The 19,602-nt window shown below is 39.7% G+C and overlaps 1 protein-coding gene and 1 long non-coding RNA gene across 2 annotated transcripts in view; both read right to left on the bottom strand.

The window, feature by feature from the left end:
• LOC132881737 (transcriptional enhancer factor TEF-3-like) overlaps positions 1-16,883 on the bottom strand; it is a 71,236-nt gene extending 54,353 nt beyond the window's left edge. The window contains exon 1 of the mRNA XM_060914557.1: positions 16,802-16,883. Within this exon, the coding sequence (XP_060770540.1) occupies positions 16,802-16,808 (7 nt within the window). The 5' untranslated portion in view covers positions 16,809-16,883. The remainder of the gene's footprint in view (positions 1-16,801) is intronic.
• Positions 16,884-16,915: 32 nt separating this feature from the next.
• Positions 16,916-19,602, bottom strand: part of LOC132881738 (uncharacterized) — a 19,349-nt gene continuing 16,662 nt past the window's right edge. The window contains exon 3 of the long non-coding RNA XR_009654072.1: positions 16,916-17,098. This is a non-coding gene — a long non-coding RNA (uncharacterized LOC132881738). The remainder of the gene's footprint in view (positions 17,099-19,602) is intronic.

The raw sequence follows: 19,602 nt of genomic DNA, 5'->3' as shown, positions 1-19,602 counted from the left end.
CATTTAGATTAGATTAGATTAGATTAGATTAGATTAGATTAGATTAGATTAGATTAGATTAGATTAGATTCACTTTATTCATCCCACATCGGGGAAATTCACGTGTTACAGTAGCAAGAAAATGTCATACAGATAACAAATAAAACTGAAATAAAAAATTAGACAATGAAAGATTAAATACAGAGGGCTATTTGCATTATCTACCGTGAAAAAGTATATTGAGAGGCTCGGAAAAATTGCACATTACAGGTAGACTCTGTGTGTATATATATATATATATATGTGTGTGTGTGTGTGTGTGTGTGTGTGTGTGTGTGTGTGTGTAAAAATAGTTTAAGGCCTATATTATTGCACATAATAATTGCATCGATGAGAGATGGCAGAGGTAGTAGTGGTGAAGTAGTGCAAATATAACGACAAACAGGTTATTGGTGCTACATTACAAGTATATATATATATATATATATATATATATATATATATATATATATATATATATATATATATATAGTTTAAGGCCTATATTATTGCTATATTATTATTTATCAAGCTGGATATGAATGGAGATGTTTATCTGTAAATCATTCATACAAGCATTCACACGAAATTTTGAAGGAAAAAATGTTCATAACCTACTCGTGTCCCTGAATGTGTGTAAATTTACACATACTAACTTAGGAAAACCTCAATTAATTGATTTCAAATATTATAATTTGCATGGATTACTGAATTTTTATATATGAACTACTCTGTCAAGATTATATGCTTATGTATATTTCAATTACACATACAAATTTTATGAGAATTGTGTGAAACCTAGCATTTTATATAACAATGCATCAATTTAAAAATTGTAATTACATTTAAAAAAATAAATTACAGAACGCAAGCCAAGGTAAATCCATAAATTAAGAAAAAATAAGAGCAGTCATTCAGTTAAGAAGAAATGTCACTGTATGAAGGGAGGATGGAATACAGTGGTTCAGTATATAAGTGCTGGTTCCATCTTCTTTTAATGCTGTGCAACACTTTATTAGTGCAAGCACTAAGTGACCGATCTGGTATGTCTCAAGATACACTGTGCCATATACTCCAACATCAGACTTCCTTATGACACATACCCTCCTGCTTTTCACAGCATCGATGATGTGCTTAGTGTCCATGATCACCTGGATCCAGTTGCATGTCAAACCATTTTCTTTTCACCTCACTTAAGTCACACTGAATTCACCTTCTCTGTAATTTGCCTCCAGATTTTGGCCTTTCAGGTACTGTTACACTGTTATATAGGGTGTTTCAAAAAATTTGATATAATTTCACAATCTAATAACTTTGCCAATCCTCATTCAATTGACCTCAAATTTTAACAGCATGTGTGGAAACAGGTCAAAATTTTATGTTTAATGTTTTTTGGTTTTATCTTTTTAGGTATAGAAATGCCATTCACTGGAAAAGAAAAGGCGTTTTGTGTGTTAGAGTATGCTCGAACACAGTCGAACAAGACTGTGCAGCGTGCATTTATGAGAGAATTCTCTAAAAATGCACCAACTGCAATGCAGATTTGGACACGGGACAAAAAGTTCAAAGAGGAACACTGTCTGTGTGTCTGTGTGTCTGTGTCTCAGGCGGCACGCATAATGAAAATTTGTGAAATCGTTCATGGAATCCACATACCTTTGAATTTCTCATTCAAAATTTGAGGGATAAACCTCAACTTAAATAAATTGCTCAACATTAAGCCTGTTCAGTTTCATTTGCCTAGACTATGTAGTTTCTGGGATATTTATATCTCAAATAATATCAAAATTTTTTGAAACACCCTGTGTGTGTGTGTATACACACATACCTGTATACACACACACACACACACAAAAAAGAAAAAAAAAAAATATATATATATATATATATATATATATATATATATATATACAGTATATAAAATGTCAAGATAGAGATTAATTAAAATCTGGTGGAATCTCCGATCTTATCACAAGAGATTGTGATTGGAGTTTCTACTGGTAGAATCTCAAATTCTACCAGTCAAGAGTGTGTTCTTATAAGGGCAGTTGTATAACTAACAGAGGTACTTGTAAAAAACAGAGACTTACATGCTATATAAAGTGTCACCCTTCAATATTTGGTGTGCGTCAAAACAAAAATTAGTTCATTGAAATGGATATGTTTATGCTGAACATAGTGCAATAATTTTTCATGAATAAAATGGATGGGCGGCACGGTGGTGTAGTGGTTAGTGCTGTCGCCTCACAGCAAGAAGGTCCGGGTTCGAGCCCCGTGGCCGGCGAGGGCCTTTCTGTGCGGAGTTTGCATGTTCTCCCCGTGTCCGCGTGGGTTTCCTCCGGGTGCTCCAGTTTCCCCCACAGTCCAAAGACATGCAGGTTAGGTTAACTGGTGACTCTAAATTGAGCGTAGGTGTGAATGTGAGTGTGAATGGTTGTCTGTGTCTATGTGTCAGCCCTGTGATGACCTGGCGACTTGTCCAGGGTGTACCCCGCCTTTCGCCCGTAGTCAGCTGGGATAGGCTCCAGCTTGCCTGCGACCCTGTAGAACAGGATAAAGCGGCTACAGATAATGAGATGAGATAAAATGGATATCCCATTAATGTTTCATGTATAAATTATGTGAATAAAATGGCTATTATGGTAAAACCAGCAAGAGTTATTGTTCTTTGTTTTCTTTTCTCTGCACCAGGATAGAACATCTTACCATTAGGTTAGGATCTTGAATCGCAATCTCTACTAATCTTTTGGATTAGAGTCTCTACCGGTAGAGACTCCAACTGCAATCTCTACTGGTAAGATTGGAGATTCTACCAGGAGAGATTGCAATCGGAGTTTCTACTGGTAGAATCTCCAATTCTACCAGATCGCGGTCTCTACCTTGATTGTCAAAAGTTTGGAAATACCTTCAAATTCAATGGTTTTTCTTTATTTTAATTAACTAAAAGACACTTCATGTCTTAAAGTAATGACTGACTGTTATTTCTCTTTACTTAGTTGAGTGGTTCTGGATATGGATTGCTACAGTTGTCGAACAGGGCTATTTACTGTATTTTTTATTATTTACTCTTTACTGGTTGATGGTGTCAAATGCATTAAGAAGGCAAGAAATTCCATTTTTGACAAGACACACCTGTTAACTGAAAAGCATTCCAGGTGACGACCTCATGAAGCTGGTTCAGATAATGCCAATAGTGTGCAAAGCTGTTATCAAGGTAAATAGTGACGACTTTGAAGAATCTAAAAGATGAAACAGTGTTTTTTAACACTTTTTTGTTTACCATATAATTCCATATGTTCCATATGTTATTTCATAGTTTTGATGAGTTCAGTATTGTTCTACAATGTAGGAAAAAAAATAAAAACATAAAAACATAGAATTTGAAGGTGTTTCCAAACTTTTGACTGGTACTGTATAAATTTCTTATTGTCATAGATGTGATTCAAAAGAACTTTTACTTTTTCCTCTGAGAAAGTCTTTTTTGGTTTCACTTGTCATTTAATTTTGTGAGCGTAACCAAATGCAAATAAGCTGTGCCTTGTAATTTACAGGTGATTGGCATACATCTACACTGCACATGAGTACAAAGAAAATCAGCGTTTATGAAACCTTTGTAAATCTAGTGGAAAGTTGAACTTTACTCAAAGATTGATAACTGAGGCCCACTGTAAGAAATTTTATGGAAAAGTCACTCCCAGGTGTCCTATCCAGTTTGGACTAATTTTACATGAGAAAATGGGGTAAAGGAATTATTACTGGAGTATCTCTGGGATTTTAACCCTGTCCAAATCGATCAAGTCAGTCATTTTTATGAATCTGGTAAACTGAAAGTAAACCATTTACCTTCTACAAAATGACCCCAGGCGATATACAGTACATCCCATTCAAACTGACATGTTTGTAAAGAGTCCATCATCTCCTGTGGGAAAAGAGCTTTTGCTCCAGGAGACACTAAACCAAACTGCAAAAAGCACGGTTTGGCCACATTTAAAATGCACAACAATAAAATATAAACAGTGACTAAAAGGACATGTCAGAGAAGCATCATATGTCCCTTGAGTCCCTAGCACATGCAAAACCTCCGAACATGTCATGATCATGTGGCCTACTAATGATCAAGCTCTGACAAGAGCTTGTAATGAAGGTCAAGATAATCAGTTGGTATTAAAAATGAGGTGCACATAGTAAGTATAGATGTTTTTCATGTGGTGACCATGCGTACATCTTAAAGACACTCACATCTCTGTGATTTATACTATGCATATCAATCATAGTTATTACAGACATCCTCTGGCAAGAATACTTACAGTAACATATTGGGTTGAATATTTAACATTTAAATGTAAGTAAATGTGTGACATTGACCAAGTTAACTGCTTTGTACAAAAGGTCAGATTTTCCTCATGAGATTATAATCTCTTCTACTGAGCCACATGTCCAGACAACACTCTGATGGGTTTGATCTAAAATGAACCATTAGGTTTTGCACAAACTTGGGAGTCCATGCCAGCTCGAGTGCACACGGTCATTAAAACAAAAAGGGGACATAACAAACTCTGAAATTCATATCAATATTCAAAAAGTCTCCTTTTCACTCAAGCTTCACTCAAGTCAGTAAGATAATCTGTAATGAAAATTGTATTCAATTAGAAAAAATGCAAAATAGAAGCATTTTCACGAGCACTCTCAGATGTTTGTAAAATGATTGTCGAAAAAATATTTCTTTTCATTGTCACGGCTGCCTTGCATGTGTTTTTTACTGGTCAGTTAATACTATGATCCTTTTTAGACTAAGATAACATACAATGAATTTTTCAAATTGCATGTTCCCTTATTGACTGCTGTTGTTCTCCATAGTAGCGTCCTTAGCTGGTCTTCTGATGGCATGTGTATGGGACAAGAATAACAGACAAAACCACAAAAGCATGCTATGAGATTTTCATCTCATGTTAATTCAGATTCATTTGCTTAGTGTCAGAGTAGATACAACAACCAGTAGAAGGGAACTCAGTTGAGGGCATACCGCCGCCAAGCCATATATTATCAACATCAAAATCAAAACATTTGAACCAAGGATAATACTAAAGCTGTACACCAAATTTCATCAAAATCTGTTCATTACTTTTTGAGTTACGTTGCAAACGGACAAAAAAAAATTCCTGGATGCACATACATATCTGGATTTGCATCAAAATTTAATCAATTGTTCCTCGGCCTATGGCTCATCTTTTCTCAAAATTTCATCAAAATCCGTTCACTACTTTTTGAGTTATGTTGGGAACAGGCAGACAGACAAACAGATGAAAAGTCATGCAGAGCACGATACTTGCGAAAATCACAAAGAAACGGAAGTTATGGCTGATTAGGTGTTTTTACAAGATTTGACCTTGGTGACCTTGGCCCACCAAAAACTAATAATCTCTTTGTGTGACCCTAGTGAGTTGTTCTGTGCATTTTGGTGAAGATTGGTCAAGAAATGACGACACCAGAGCACCAACAAACAAACAGACAAACAAATAAACAGACAGATCAACATACTTGCAAAAATCTCCCATTTTCGCAAGTAAAAAACAGAGGGAAAAACATAACCTCCTCCAACAAAGCTGGTGGAAGTAAAAATGCATCTGTTGTTCTCGGACATAATTGCTCAAGAAATAACCACAATTATTTTGCTCAATGCTGAAATCACTATAACGTATCACAATTAGCTAGCCTATACATGAACAAAATAGTGCTATGTACTTGAAGATTTCAAATCAATACATTTGTACATTTATCTAATATTCCTTCAATGATTTAAATATTCATTCATTTGCTATACACTTTACCCCTTTTCCACCAAATCAGTTCCAGGGCTGGTTCGGGGCCAGTGCTGGTGCTGGTTCACAACTCGTTCAACTTGCGAGCCAGCTGAGAACCAGTTTGCTTTTCCATAGCTCGCGGTGCTAAGGGAAGCCACGTCATTACGTCGCTGTATACGTCAGTTACGTCGCTACGTTTGCATAAACCTTGGCGCGAATATCGAAGCAAAAACAACACGGAAGAAGCAGCAACAACAACAATAATAATAATAATGGATGACTTCGCGTTTGTACAGCTGCTGCTTCTCGTCGCTTAAAAATGGCGATCTTTTGCGGTCTTGTTATTGTTGTTGGTCTTAACAACTCCGCCCCCCCGCTAACGTAAGTGGTTCTTTCCTCTGGCCCAGCAAAGAGCTGGTGCTAGCCTGGAACCGGTTTTTCTGGCCCCAGAGCCAGTTCTTTGTCAGTGGAAACAGAAAACCTGGTTCCAAACTAAGCACCGGCCCCAAACCAGCCCTGGAACTGCTTTGGTGGAAAAGGGGCAACTGAGCAAGAGGCGAGATTCACTCTGGACAGCTCGCCAATCTATCGCAGGGCCAACACGGAGAGACAAGCGGCCATTCATGTACACATTTACACCTATGGGCAAATTAGAGTAGTGAGTCGAGATAATCTGAATGTCTTTGGACTGTGGGAGGAAACCGGAGCACCTGGAGGAAACCCATGCAGGCACAAGGAGAACATGCAAACTCTACACAAGGCCCTAGTTGACCAGCAAATTCGAACCCAGAACTTGCTTGCTGTGAAGCGACAGCATGAACCTCTGCACCACCGTGTCACCCTGGTTGGAATATCTGAACCAAAACTAGACCTGTCTTCAATCACATCAAATGCATAAGCAAGCTATTCCAGTACAGAACTTGACAGTTAGTGAGTTTGTGGTTTAGCACACCAAAGTAAAAAAAAAACAAAAACAACAACAATATCTGATGCCAGTCAAGTGTGCTACTTTAGCGAAGCTCACCATCACAGTTAATCGTGATTAATAAATTGAAGGCGCCAAATATTGTGGCCATGATTAAAATAATATTAATTGTGCAGATCTATGTTGATCAGTTATATTGCTGCTGGTAATTTATACAGTATGTAGCATTTTAAAGACATTATATATACATAATTTACATTTCTAAGGCTGTAGATGACTGTAGTGATATTAATATTCATACAGCCCAGTGTTTCTCTGTACATTCTGAATACATGCTAATTTCACATGAATCTCCTCTGATCTTCCGGTGTTGAAAACCTGAAAGCAAAATAACCAACTTCACAGCAATATACACAACGTGACGTTCTCACAAGAATATAGAGAGACACTGTTATAACACAATGTGGAAAGATGGAGTTTAAAGTGACACATATACACAATAGAAAGCTTTGTCACTTTTGGCACTTCTCTGATTCTTCCTACATCTTTTCAAATTGTTGTTTCTTGAAAAAAAAGAAAGAAACCAGCACACATCAAAGCTAAGCCATGTATCCAATCTTATGTAGACATACAGAAAAGCAGACAGTGAGGGTGACGGCCAGAGAGACAAACAGATAAACAATTCAGCTTCCAGACAGACAGAGTGAGAGACGGGCATCTGAGCCGCGCTTTTCACAGAACCTTCGCTGTCTTTCTCTGAAGACTCTCTGAAATCACATGTACAATTAAAGGTCAGGAAGAAGGCTACAGTTACAGTCAGGGTACTGAGCAAACAAACAAGCTCGGGTTATCTGCTCTCTGCCACTGACAGACTTTTTCAGTGCTTGTGCACATACTACATGTACATTTGGGTATCTGGAGTGCCAACTAACCCACAAACTCTGAAATAAGACAACCCAGTCAGTTTAATTTGTGCTGCCTATTTCATTAAACATGTGCTTCAACAGGCGGCACGGTGGTGTAGTGGTTAGCGCTGTCGCCTCACAGCAAGAAGGTCCGGGTTCGAGCCCCGTGGCCGGCGAGGGCCTTTCTGTGTGGAGTTTGCATGTTCTCCCCGTGTCCGCGTGGGTTTCCTCCGGGTGCTCCAGTTTCCCCCACAGTCCAAAGACATGCAGGTTAGGTTAACTGGTGACTCTAAATTGACCGTAGGTGTGAATGTGAGTGTGAATGGTTGTCTGTGTCTATGTGTCAGCCCTGTGATGACCTGGCGACTTGTCCAGGGTGTACCCCGCCTTTCGCCCGTAGTCAGCTGGGATAGGCTCCAGCTTGCCTGCGACCCTGTAGAACAGGATAAAGCGGCTAGAGATAATGAGATGAGATGATGAGATGTGCTTCAACAAGCTGTTCAGATTCGGCTCCACTTTCTATGTCACAAGGGGAGCTCATCTCATCTCATTATCTGTAGCCGCTTTATCCTGTTCTACAGGGTCGCAGGCAAGCTGGAGCCTATCCCAGCTGACTACGGGCGAAAGGCGGGGTACACCCTGGACAAGTCGCCAGGTCATCACAGGGCTGACACATAGACACAGACAACCATTCACACTCACATTCACACCTACGCTCAATTTAGAGTACAAGGGGAGCTCATTAACAGTTATTCCAAAAAATCGAGTTGTACATGTGTTGATAGCCGACGAGGTGCTATAAGCGATATATGAGGAGGTTGAGTGGAGTAACTGTTTTATTCTATCCACATTCACTGGATTTTAAGAAACAGAGCATTTTTATTTTCAGCAAATTTGATAAATAAAAACTTTACACAAAACATCCGACAAAATCATTTCCGCTTTGAATGTAAACAAACCGGCGAAATGACAGGAGCAATTTGTGAAAAATGCTATAATAATAATTCTTGAAAAATAAAAAAAGATATGTTCTTACCATCGAATACTTTTATTCAATTTTTTGCTGCGCTTTTTTGTTCTTCTTCTTCTTTAGGGTTTTTCTGGCGGTTGGCAAACCAACGTAAAGGTGCACAACTGCCTCCGACTGGGCTGGAGTGTGGAACAGATGATATTGAGGGGAAAAAACTATATTCTTTTCGCTATTTCTGTTTCTTTTAAATACTTGATCATTTTTGCGGTTTTGTTTTCGAGTCGAGTTTTTATTTCATCCTCGGTTGGTTCAGCAACACGCTGCGCCATTTTGTTTTTCTCTACTCACGGGATACGAGCTGATAGCCTATTCGTACAGTAGCCAATCAGAGCGTGCGATTGCTGATATCCAGTAAATGTGGATAGAATAATTAGAATTATACCGTCCTGTCATCTGAGTATCTCCTCTCATGGATTGAGAACTGCCTTTGCAAATGAATATTCATGAGGAAACAGCTATCTGATTGGCCAGCAGAAGAGGGGGGTGGGGTGAGCAGTGGCTTATTTTCATTTAAAGCAACAGACACTCAAATCGGCTGTGTTGAACAGGGCTGTTTAGACAGGGGGAGAAGGTGCTGTGGTGCTTTATCCTTGTGCTATTTTGACCAAAGCATATCACTGACATTTCATTAAGACGTCAGGGAACTGTGTCAACTTGTGGAAAAGGGATGTAATATGTAACCTTTAAAATGGGGGGGGGGGAGAGAGAGAGAGAGAGAGAGAGAGAGAGAGAGAGAGAGAACTCATTAGAACTCATATTTACTTACAAATGAATCTCTCACTCAATTGTTAAAGTTGGAGTCTAGGTGAGGGTTAGGAAGCTTTTTCCACCTCTCTCTCTCTCCCTCTCTCATCAGAAACATAATTAGCACCAGGGTAAAGTAAAGCGAAAAACATTTACTTTCAAGAATCACTGCGATGACATCTTTTTAAATAAAAGGCACTTAATTCAGTGCGGATTATCTTTTAAAACCTTTTTTCCATAACTTTGTGACGGGTGAAGAGGTGAAGAGGTCCATTATTTACTTAACTAGCTACCGGATGATTGGGAGCCGTTAATCCGTGGTAAATGTGTTTCCTCTCAGCGGTGGTGTGTGTAAAAAGAGGGAGCGGGTGAAAAAGCATTAGAGTACAGCAGCCATGGAAGCCATGAAATGTTTTCTTTGGCAAAGCCTGGTGATTTTAGCCCACAGCATCAGGAGTGAAACAGTCTCTGCGGTACTATATGGTTTAACAAGTTAATAACACCAATGAGTGATGAGAGTAAAGGCTAGTAGGTATGCAAAGAATGGTGGGAAAATAACGCAAATGTTTGAATAAGAGGCCAAGACGGTTAAAAAAAAAATCTTTCCCAGTTGATAGACCAGCAGAGGAATGCAGTCGGGTTTACATTGATTTTTATAGCTTGTATGCCAGGACTCCATCTGCTTCGCTAGCAGAATGAAAAATAAGTGCACATTGTGGGAAACGTAGCCATATATTAATGTTGCATTCAGCACTGCACAATACAGTCAGTCATTTGTGTGACTACCTCAAATTGTTTCAACACAGCCAATTACTGCAGTGAAGGAAGCTCTGTTTGGATTCAGTGTGTGCCAGACAGAAAGCTGGCTGAAGCGTTTAGCTCAGCTTTTTCGCAGGAACAAAATAATAAGCTGTGCAACTCCGGTCACCGATCTCCAGTCAATGAAATCACGTCTGTAGAAATGTGACCATGCGCTGAAGATTGTGGTCTCTCGGACTTGCAGTCTCCAGACATGTCCTTTCTGCTTTGTTCTTGAAATACTTCAGATCCTGACTGTCAGGGAGCACAGGGATTAATAATGTGATTTTTTAAAATTATTTTGGGGCATGATTTTGATTGGTTATGCATTGTTGTATAAATCAAGTCGATCTGGTGTAAACTGCATGTTTGTGGATCAGTGTCTCTTAAACAGTGACCCATTTTCGAGTAAATCATCATGGCGCAGATTTATTTTAGGATCATTTATTGTTTTTATTTAAATGTGAGATGTAAACTATTTAATGTCATTTGAAGTATCTGTACCATGTCCTGGGATGCCCTGAAAAATGCTTAGAAATAAATAAATTATATATCTGGGCAGCACGGTGGTGTAGTGGTGAGCACTGCCGCCTCACAGCAAGAAGGCCCTGGGTTCGAGCCCCGTGGCCAGCGAGGGCCTTTCTGTGTGGAGTTTGCATGTTCTCCCCGTGTCTGCGTGGGTTTCCTCTGGGTGCTCCGGTTTCCCCCACAGTCCAAAGACATGCAGGTTAGGATAATTGGTTGTTTGTCTCTGTGTCAGCCCTGCGATAACTTGGCGATTTGTCCAGGGTGTACGCCGCCTCTCACCCATAGTCAGTTGGGATAGGCTCCAGCTTGCCTGCGACCCTGTAGAACAGGATAAGCGGCTACAGATAATGGATGGATGGATGGATATTATATATCTACAGTACCAGTCAAAAGTTTGGACACAACTTCTAATTCAGTGCTTTTTCTTTATTTTTATTAATTAAAAGACACTTCATGTCTTAAAGTAATGATGGATGTCGTTTCTCTTTACTTAGTCAAGCAGTTCTTGACATAATATGGATTACTACAGTTGTGGAAAAGGGCTATTTACTCTAGTGTTATTATTTACTGTTTACTGTTTGATCTCAGACACAATAAGAAAGCAAGAAATTGCACTAATTAACTTTTGATGAGGCACAGCTGTTAATTGAAAAGCATTCCAGGTGACTATCTCATGAAGCTGGTTAAGATAATGCCAATAGTGTGCAAAGCATGTGTAGTGTAGTGGATAGCACTGTCACCTCACAGCAAGAAGGTTCTGGGTTCGAGCCCAGTGGTCGGTGGAGGCCTTTCTGTGTGGAGTTTGCATGTTCTCCCCGTGTCTGCATGGGTTTCCGCTCACAGTCCAGAGACATGCAGTTCAGTAAACTGGCTACCCTAAGTGGTCCATAGGTGTGAATGGTTGTTTCCCAAGCCCAAAAATGGGATGGTTCTTGCAGGAAGGGCATCTGGTATAAAACTATGCTCCATTTAATATGGCATGGGGATCAATAGGGTTCACATGGCAGCGACCCCACACATGTAAGTGGGACAAGCTAGAAGAAGTGAGTGTGCAAAGCATCATCAAGGCAAATGGTGGCTACTTTGAAGAATCTAAAATATGAAGCATAATTCCATATGTTATTTCATAGTTTTCTTTAGTAGTGTTCTACATTGTAGAAAATAATCAAAATACAGAAAAACCTGGGGCGGCACGGTGGTGTAGTGGTTAGCGCTGTCGCCTCACAGCAAGAAGGTCCGGGTTCGAGCCCCGTGGCCAGCGAGGGCCTTTCTGTGTGGAGTTTGCATGTTCTCCCCGTGTCCGCGTGGGTTTCCTCCGGGTGCTCCGGTTTCCCCCACAGTCCAAAGACATGCAGGTTAGGTTAACTGGTGACTCTAAATTGAGCGTAGGTGTGAATGTGAGTGTGAATGGTTGTCTGTGTCTATGTGTCAGCCCTGTGATGACCTGGCGACTTGTCCAGGGTGTACCCCGCCTTTCGCCTGTAGTCAGCTGGGATAGGCTCCAGCTCGCCTGCGACCCTGTAGAACAGGATAAAGCGGCTAGAGATAATGAGATGAGATATAGACCTATTATTATTATCCATCCATCCATTATTTGTAGCCACTTATCCTGTTCTACAGGGTCGCAGGCAAGCTGGAGCCTATCCCAGCTGACTACGGGCGAAAGGCGGGGTACACCCTGGACAAGTCGCCAAGTCATCACAGGGCTGACACATAGACACAGACAACCATTCACACTCACATTCACACCTACGGCCAATTTAAAGCCACCAATTAGCCTAACCTGCATGTCTTTGGAATGTGGAGGAAACCGGAGCACCCGGAGGAAACCCACACAGACACGGGGAAAACATGCAAACTCCACACAGAAAGGCCCCTATCAGCCACGGGGCTCGAACCCAGAACCTTCTTGCTGTGAGGAGACAGTGCTAACCACTACACCACCGTGCCGCCCTGTTATTATTATTATTATTATTGTTGTTGTTGTTATTGTTCCATTACAGCTTCTTTTTAAACTTTCCACACAGAGACCCCAAAGCAGTTCCTTTGACACTACTGTGAAAAATTCTCAGGCATATGAAAGAAGAAATTCTGCAAGGCGGAAATGCTTTCAAAGGCAACAGATACATTTTTATTTAGTGTGACTGCAGTTTGCTTTCAAAATTGCATTAATTCCCTGAGGTACACTTAGATACTTATCGCGCCAATGAAACGTAGCCACACTTCCTCTGTAGATATTGACTTCATTTTGATCTATTACTTAATATGATACATTCTTTAACACCATACGACATCTCTCTGTAATATAATGACAACTATATCACATAACAATCTCCGCTGTAATATCACTACATATATAAAGAGTAATATGTGTAATATACACTATGTATATGTCATTTGTGCCTGTGCCCTGGGGGTCTGTGGAGTCTATTTTGAGAAGCATGTCTGGAGACGGTGTGTTAACAAAGAACTGTTTGTTTGTTCATTCATTCATTCATTCATTCATTGTGATACGACATAAGTGACAAGGTTAAGGGGGTAATAGTGTGATCATTTTCATTCTAATCTTACTGTTAAAAGGAGCGAGGGAGATTTTGAGTTATCGGTCTGTCTATCTGTCTTCTCATATAATAAATATGGTCATGTTGCAGGGCTGAGGAGGAGTAGGAGGGGGAGTAGCCCTAGGTCACCTGAAAGTCATGCACACACACACACGGTTGGCCAACCACAGGGTTGTGTGTTATAGACTAAGTGAAGGAGGGAGGGGTATGTAGACATAGGGCACAGGACAGGTGCAGAGCCCAAGACTGGCTCTCGTCCCTCAATGTTTATCTGTCCCTCTCTGCCTCCTCTCCATCATCACACACACTCAAAGGGTAAACGTCTATTCTGGTCTCCGGTTACAGACATGCTGCCTTGAACCCCTGATCACATGCCATTCCAGACACTCCATGACACTCCCTACCCGTTGCTCCCATGCCCCTCGCCTCCCCCACAGGGAAGGACAGGGGCAACAGAACCACTATCTGCCCCGTGTGCCCTGCCTTAGTATTCAACACCTGCCTTCTCTCCTTCAGCAGCACTGCTCCAGGCTTTGTTTCATTGCACAAGCTTTAACAGCAGCTGGAGGGAGACCGTGAATAACGGCTAGTACAGCGTATGATGACACATGATGTCTGACTGGAGACCCAGCACATGTCCCGACTCATTCTGCTTCTCTTCAACCATCCACTTTGATCCATCTGTGTATCCACCTGAATCAAACCACCATCGCTCATCAGCAACTCATTTGTTATTAGTCAAGAGCTCTCTCTCTCTCTCTCTCTCTCTCTCTCTCTCTCACACACACACAAAGAGATATTAACAGAAAATAATATCTCTGCAAGCAACAACTGTATTGCTGTTATCAAAAGATCATAATGAGAAATTCTCATATTTCCCATGGATATTTAGCATGTCATTTGTTAAAGGGATCCAATATAGTTTTAATACAAATAAACAAATAAAATAACCAGAATGTTAAAAAAAGTTTATGATCGAAGATGTAGTAAAAATTAAGTGGAATACACAACATCATCATATACTGAATATATAATTATGTGTAGCTTTGCCCCATCATTTGACTGACATATTCACTTTCTCCCATAAAGTACCGTTGCTGCATCTTATTTTAACCCCCAGCGACTTCAACTTCAGCGTTCTCCACCATGCAAATGCCTTTCCAGTAACGTCATCTCTGCGACATTTCTTCCATCCAGTGTGATAATGTCTGTTTTCTGCTCTTGTAACACTGACCAACAAGCAATCACTACACTGCAAATTATATAAAAAATACTAAAATATCTTAGAAATCTTAGAAAGTTGAAATATCTTGAATGTAATCAAACGGATTTTATTTCCTATAATCAGATCAAAACATAAGATTAGCAAACTTATTTCTAGACCTTTTTTTCTCATTTCAAACATGAAAAAGTCTTATTCTACTGGCAGATAATTTTATATTCATTTAGAGGGACAAAACAAAATGAAACAAAACAAAGCACCTTAAAGTTGGTTAAAAATGTCTAGAGACTTAAAAATTTTATATTGGGTGTACTGTAATCTTAATAAATCAGACTAAAATAAATCTAAATAAATAAAACTAAATAAATGAGACTAGAGTCAAGATATTTAACTCTGCCAACTTTGTTTGTTTGTTTGTTCCTAGCATAACCCAAAAAGTAGTGAACGGATTTTCATGAAAATTGGTGTACAGCTTTAGTATTATCCTAGTTTCAAGTGATTTGATTTTGATGTTGATAATGTGTCTTGGCGGAGGTATGCACTCTACCAAATGCCTTTCTAGTTTCACTTTTTTCACTTTTTTTTTGCTGCATAAGATGAAGCCCCTTTTTTTTGTATGAGTGTGTTTTACAAAAACTGTATGTACTATATTCAATTAAATTCACTTTTATTTGTACAGAACATTTAACAATATTTGTGATACTATCTCAGTTCAGTTTTCCAGGAATTTAGATCTCTGGCAAGGAAAAACTCCCTGAGAAGACAGATCCCTATAGACCCCTTTGCAGTAAATGTCATTCATACGTAAGAGGAAATTGCGCGCGCAACCTGGACCCAAAAAAGACTCAGCGACGGTAGAGACGAGAAGAAATATTTGGAAGAAATGCCTAGTTGTTGTGTTGTCGGGTGTCAGAATCGTAGCAGTGATGGGGTTAAAATGTACAGAATTCCAGCAGGATCTCACCCATTCCAAAAAAAAAAAATCGCCGACGTCTATGGCTACAAGCCATCAAACATGTAGACTGGGATGAAAGCACTATCAAAAATGCGCGGGTTTGCAGCGCCCACTTCATCAAGATCAGGCTATTTATTAAATCTTTTTCTTTCTAGTCTTCGTTTATTGATGTAGCAAAATACTTTGGTAACGTTTGTCTGATTAGCTGGGTCATAGTTACACAATGTAATGAATATTGTTAGCATGTTAACTTAGCTTTGCATGCAATTTTGTTTGTAGGAGAGCTCTCGCTTGACTCAAGCAGTCCAGATTTTGTGCCATCATTATTTGTGTATGCCGAAAATCACAATTTTAAAGCAAGGATGGAAAGGTAAAATTGTGTGCCCTCACTCTAAATGCCAACTTACGCTGACTGCTCTAACCTACTGTAGCTCCCGCCCCGTTCAGTTTCATTTCTGCTCTCTGCCTCTCGCTTTTTACGCAGCTCTGATTTCTCTTAGCTGCACTCTTTACACTATCATTCCTTTCATGCCATCACCTCCTGCAAATTGCTGTTTAGTGTTGGTATTTGCTGTTGTAGCTAAAGCCACATTGCCATCACATCACTGGCATAATTTGATTAAAACAAAATGAATATGAATGTCCCATTGTTAATCAAGTTGTAGTCTCACTGTAACCAGAATGTTGATGGCAGGCTACTTTTGTAAATAGTTTTTTTTTTTTTTGAGTTTGACATTTTTTGTAAATAGTATGACTGCCTTCAGGTATCAGAGGAAAACTTACTAACATCGTCCGTCCACTCTTTAATTAAATACGGATCCGGTAGGCGATGTCCACTTGTTAGAGTTAACTTATTTATGTAGCATTCTCGATCTTGTAACGACAATTGTTTGGCATAATCTGACAGCTCATAATGCCGGTCTATGGGCAGCACCATTGTTTCTGAGTCCAGGCTGCGCGCGCATCCTAGCAACGGTCGGTTTGTTTACAAACATGCGAAGGGGTCTACAAACAAATTTCATAGCCCTGCTTTTTCACTACAGTGCCCCTAGTGGTGAAAGGTTACATTGAACAGCTAGTCATGTTTGTCTGGCAGGTTTGTAGAAGTCAAAGTTTTTTGGATATGGATTTAAAAAGCAGAGCTACTTGACAGAACAGATAGAAAAGGGGGAAACGTAACTAACCATCAAGGTTTAAAAAAGAAGCAATGGACAGATACTAGGCAGATTGGGATTAAATATATCCATAGTTAGTTTTGCAGATCTGCAAGACTCATAAGGAAAAGAAGGAAAAGGCTGAGCAGGAGGGGCGTACCGTACATCTTGCCCTCGTCAGAGAGGATGATTTTGCGGCGACCACAGGGAGGGTAGATGGCCAGTGCCTCCTGGAAACTCTGCTCAATATCAGGGCTCCACACACCCTCTGCATCGTTCTCCAAAGGCTTGTCCAAAGCTTCACTCAGCTCCTCGCTGGCGCCCCCTGGAGAGGACGCCGATACCCACTCCGCAGACAGGGTGGTGGTGGGGGGTTACAGGAGGCCTCTGATGGAGGGGTGGTCCACAAAGTGGGGTCAGAGGACTCCACCGGATCAGAGGGGATAGCTGACCAATCCTAAGGACAAGGAAACAAAGCAGTCATTTATACTGGGATGGCTAATGTTGATATTTGATATTCAAGTCAAGCAAGTAAAGTGGATTTTTATTGTCATTTACAAAATGTCTCTCCATCAACCATAGTGCAACATATAAGAGTACGCAAGACTACATAAAGTGCAAATACACAATAGTGTGAGAAAAGCGCAGGACAATAAATACACAGGACACTAAAATATAGAACATGGGCTGTAAATTGTAAACTATTTGGTAGTGTCGCAACAATATGTCTATCGTTTCATAAAGGGTCTGATGCAGCTTTGTAAAGTGCAGTATGCAATGGTATTAAGCAGAGTTGGACAGTAACGAAGGACATTTACTTGAGTACTGTACTTAAGTACACTTTTTGAGTATCTGTACTTTACTTGGGTATTATTATTTTTGGAAACTTATGACTTTAACTTCACTACATTTGAAAGACAAATATCGTACTTTTCACTCCACTGCATTTCTATCAAGGTCCTCATTGCTCGTTACTATGAAGCGGCTTTGAAAGTGGATGCTTTTTTCTTTTCTTTTCTAAAACTTGATTGATTTTTTCGCAGGTGACACTGAGATAGCCGATCAGTAATCACTAGGGTCACATCACGTCCATAGACTGTATAAAATCAAGTTCAGTTATTTCTCAACAGCGTTATTTGAACACGATCAGCTGATGGCAGAATGGAAGGAAGCGGTTCTTCTGGGGAATGCACGCACTCATGGCTTTACCTAGAACCCATGTTTCAGTTTTCTGAAAGGATTAAAGATTTGTTTCATTTTAAATGTTTGCTTTGTTTGCCTAAAACGAATCACATCATGGCCAACAAAAACTCGCCACCCAACTTGCGGGAGCATATTGAGGTATGTAAACGTTTTATTCCAAGAGAAAGCTTGCAACGAAGTTATCTGTGCTTTTAGAGCTAACAATAATGTTGCAAATGTAGCTATGCAGTCTGGTTAGTCAAATGACTTTCTATGGATTTGCCCGCCAAGTTGCCACAGTCTTGTCCACGGCTAATGTTTACACATAGCTAGTTAACTTGGACACTGTTAGTTAGCATGTAAAAATGGAGTTATGCTAACATGAATAACATTAACTTATCAAGTCCTTTAAGAAATATGTTTTAGCATAATCTTGCTAAATAAACAGAATGTAGAAATCTTTCTTTTCTAGTAGCATTAGCTACCCAATATGATTTTGAGTTTGAAAAGAGTTTGCTAGCATGTCAGGTGGAGTTTCACTGACTAGCTAGCTTAACGTTAAACCACCATGATGCACAGCATGCGTTCATTTTGTGAATTCACATTTCTGTCTTTTGTAACAGCATTAGGTTTTGTAAGCGTTGTGGCAATGATACAACAATGTGTTGACAGAAAATGTACTTTTAATACTTAAGTATTTTTAAAAGCAAGTACTTCAGGCCTTTCACTTCAGTAAAAATTTGACTGGACAACTTTCACTTGTATCAGAGTAACATTTCACCAGTGGGATCTGTACTTTGACTTAAGTAATGAAGTTGGGTACTTTGTCCACCTCTGGTATTAAGACAAAGATAATATGTAATAACAAAAATATTAATTTTTCCATGCCTACAGAGTGATGATTTCATCTGACCTGAATGCAACACTCATATTCTTAGACCAGTTAAGTAACCATGTACTGTATATCAGAGCTAGGAACTCCTCTAGGGGCTATCACAATCATGTGACCTGTGGATATCACTGGATTAAGTCAGCTCAAGATCATTCCACACATCCCAAGACGTGTTAATCCGACTTGGAAAAGCACCTCAGATGAAGATGTATATGAGGAGGAGAGGGGAAAAAAGGCATGAAGTGTCATGTCACATGTAACCCCATAAAGAAACTGAGAATCACTTAGCAGCCAGACAGTCTTCTGTCGTCTAGACTGTCTGCCTCAAATCTGATAAAAATCTAAAGTGCTTTGGTTGATGGTGCAAATGACAGTGGCTGTGATTAAGCAAGTCAGATTGAGGTGGTGGAAATAACGTTATTAACGGCTTCTCCTGCTGCTCAAATGGACGTCTCTTGTTGACTCAATAAGGACTGGAGGAAAAGGGGAGATAAGGAAAATAGAAGATTTATGCTTATGTTAAAGCTTGTAAATTGAAATATCTAATCTCAAAATAGGAAAAAACAAAACACCACCCCCTTAAATGAGACAAACAACCGTCATACCAGCATGGCTGTTCATAGCATCAACAGTAAACAACCTAGCTTCTTCAAACTTCTGTACTTTTAAATGATTTAAATAATTCAAAATACAGACGTATTCACTTGTTAAACCTACACTCACCGGCCACTTTAAAACCCAATGTGGTCTCCTGCTGTTGCATGCTGAGATGCTTTTCTGCTCACCACGGTTGTAAAGAGTGATTATATGAGTTATTATATCCTTCCTGGCAGCTCGAACCAATCTGGCCATTTTTCTCTGACCTCTCTTATCAACAAGACGTTTGT

The sequence above is a fragment of the Neoarius graeffei genome, chromosome 2, assembly GCF_027579695.1.
Source record: "Neoarius graeffei isolate fNeoGra1 chromosome 2, fNeoGra1.pri, whole genome shotgun sequence".
NCBI classification, from domain to species: Eukaryota; Metazoa; Chordata; class Actinopteri; order Siluriformes; family Ariidae; genus Neoarius; species Neoarius graeffei.
The sequence above is the reverse complement of the archived record's forward strand: the minus strand, read 5'-3'. Positions and strand labels throughout refer to the sequence as shown.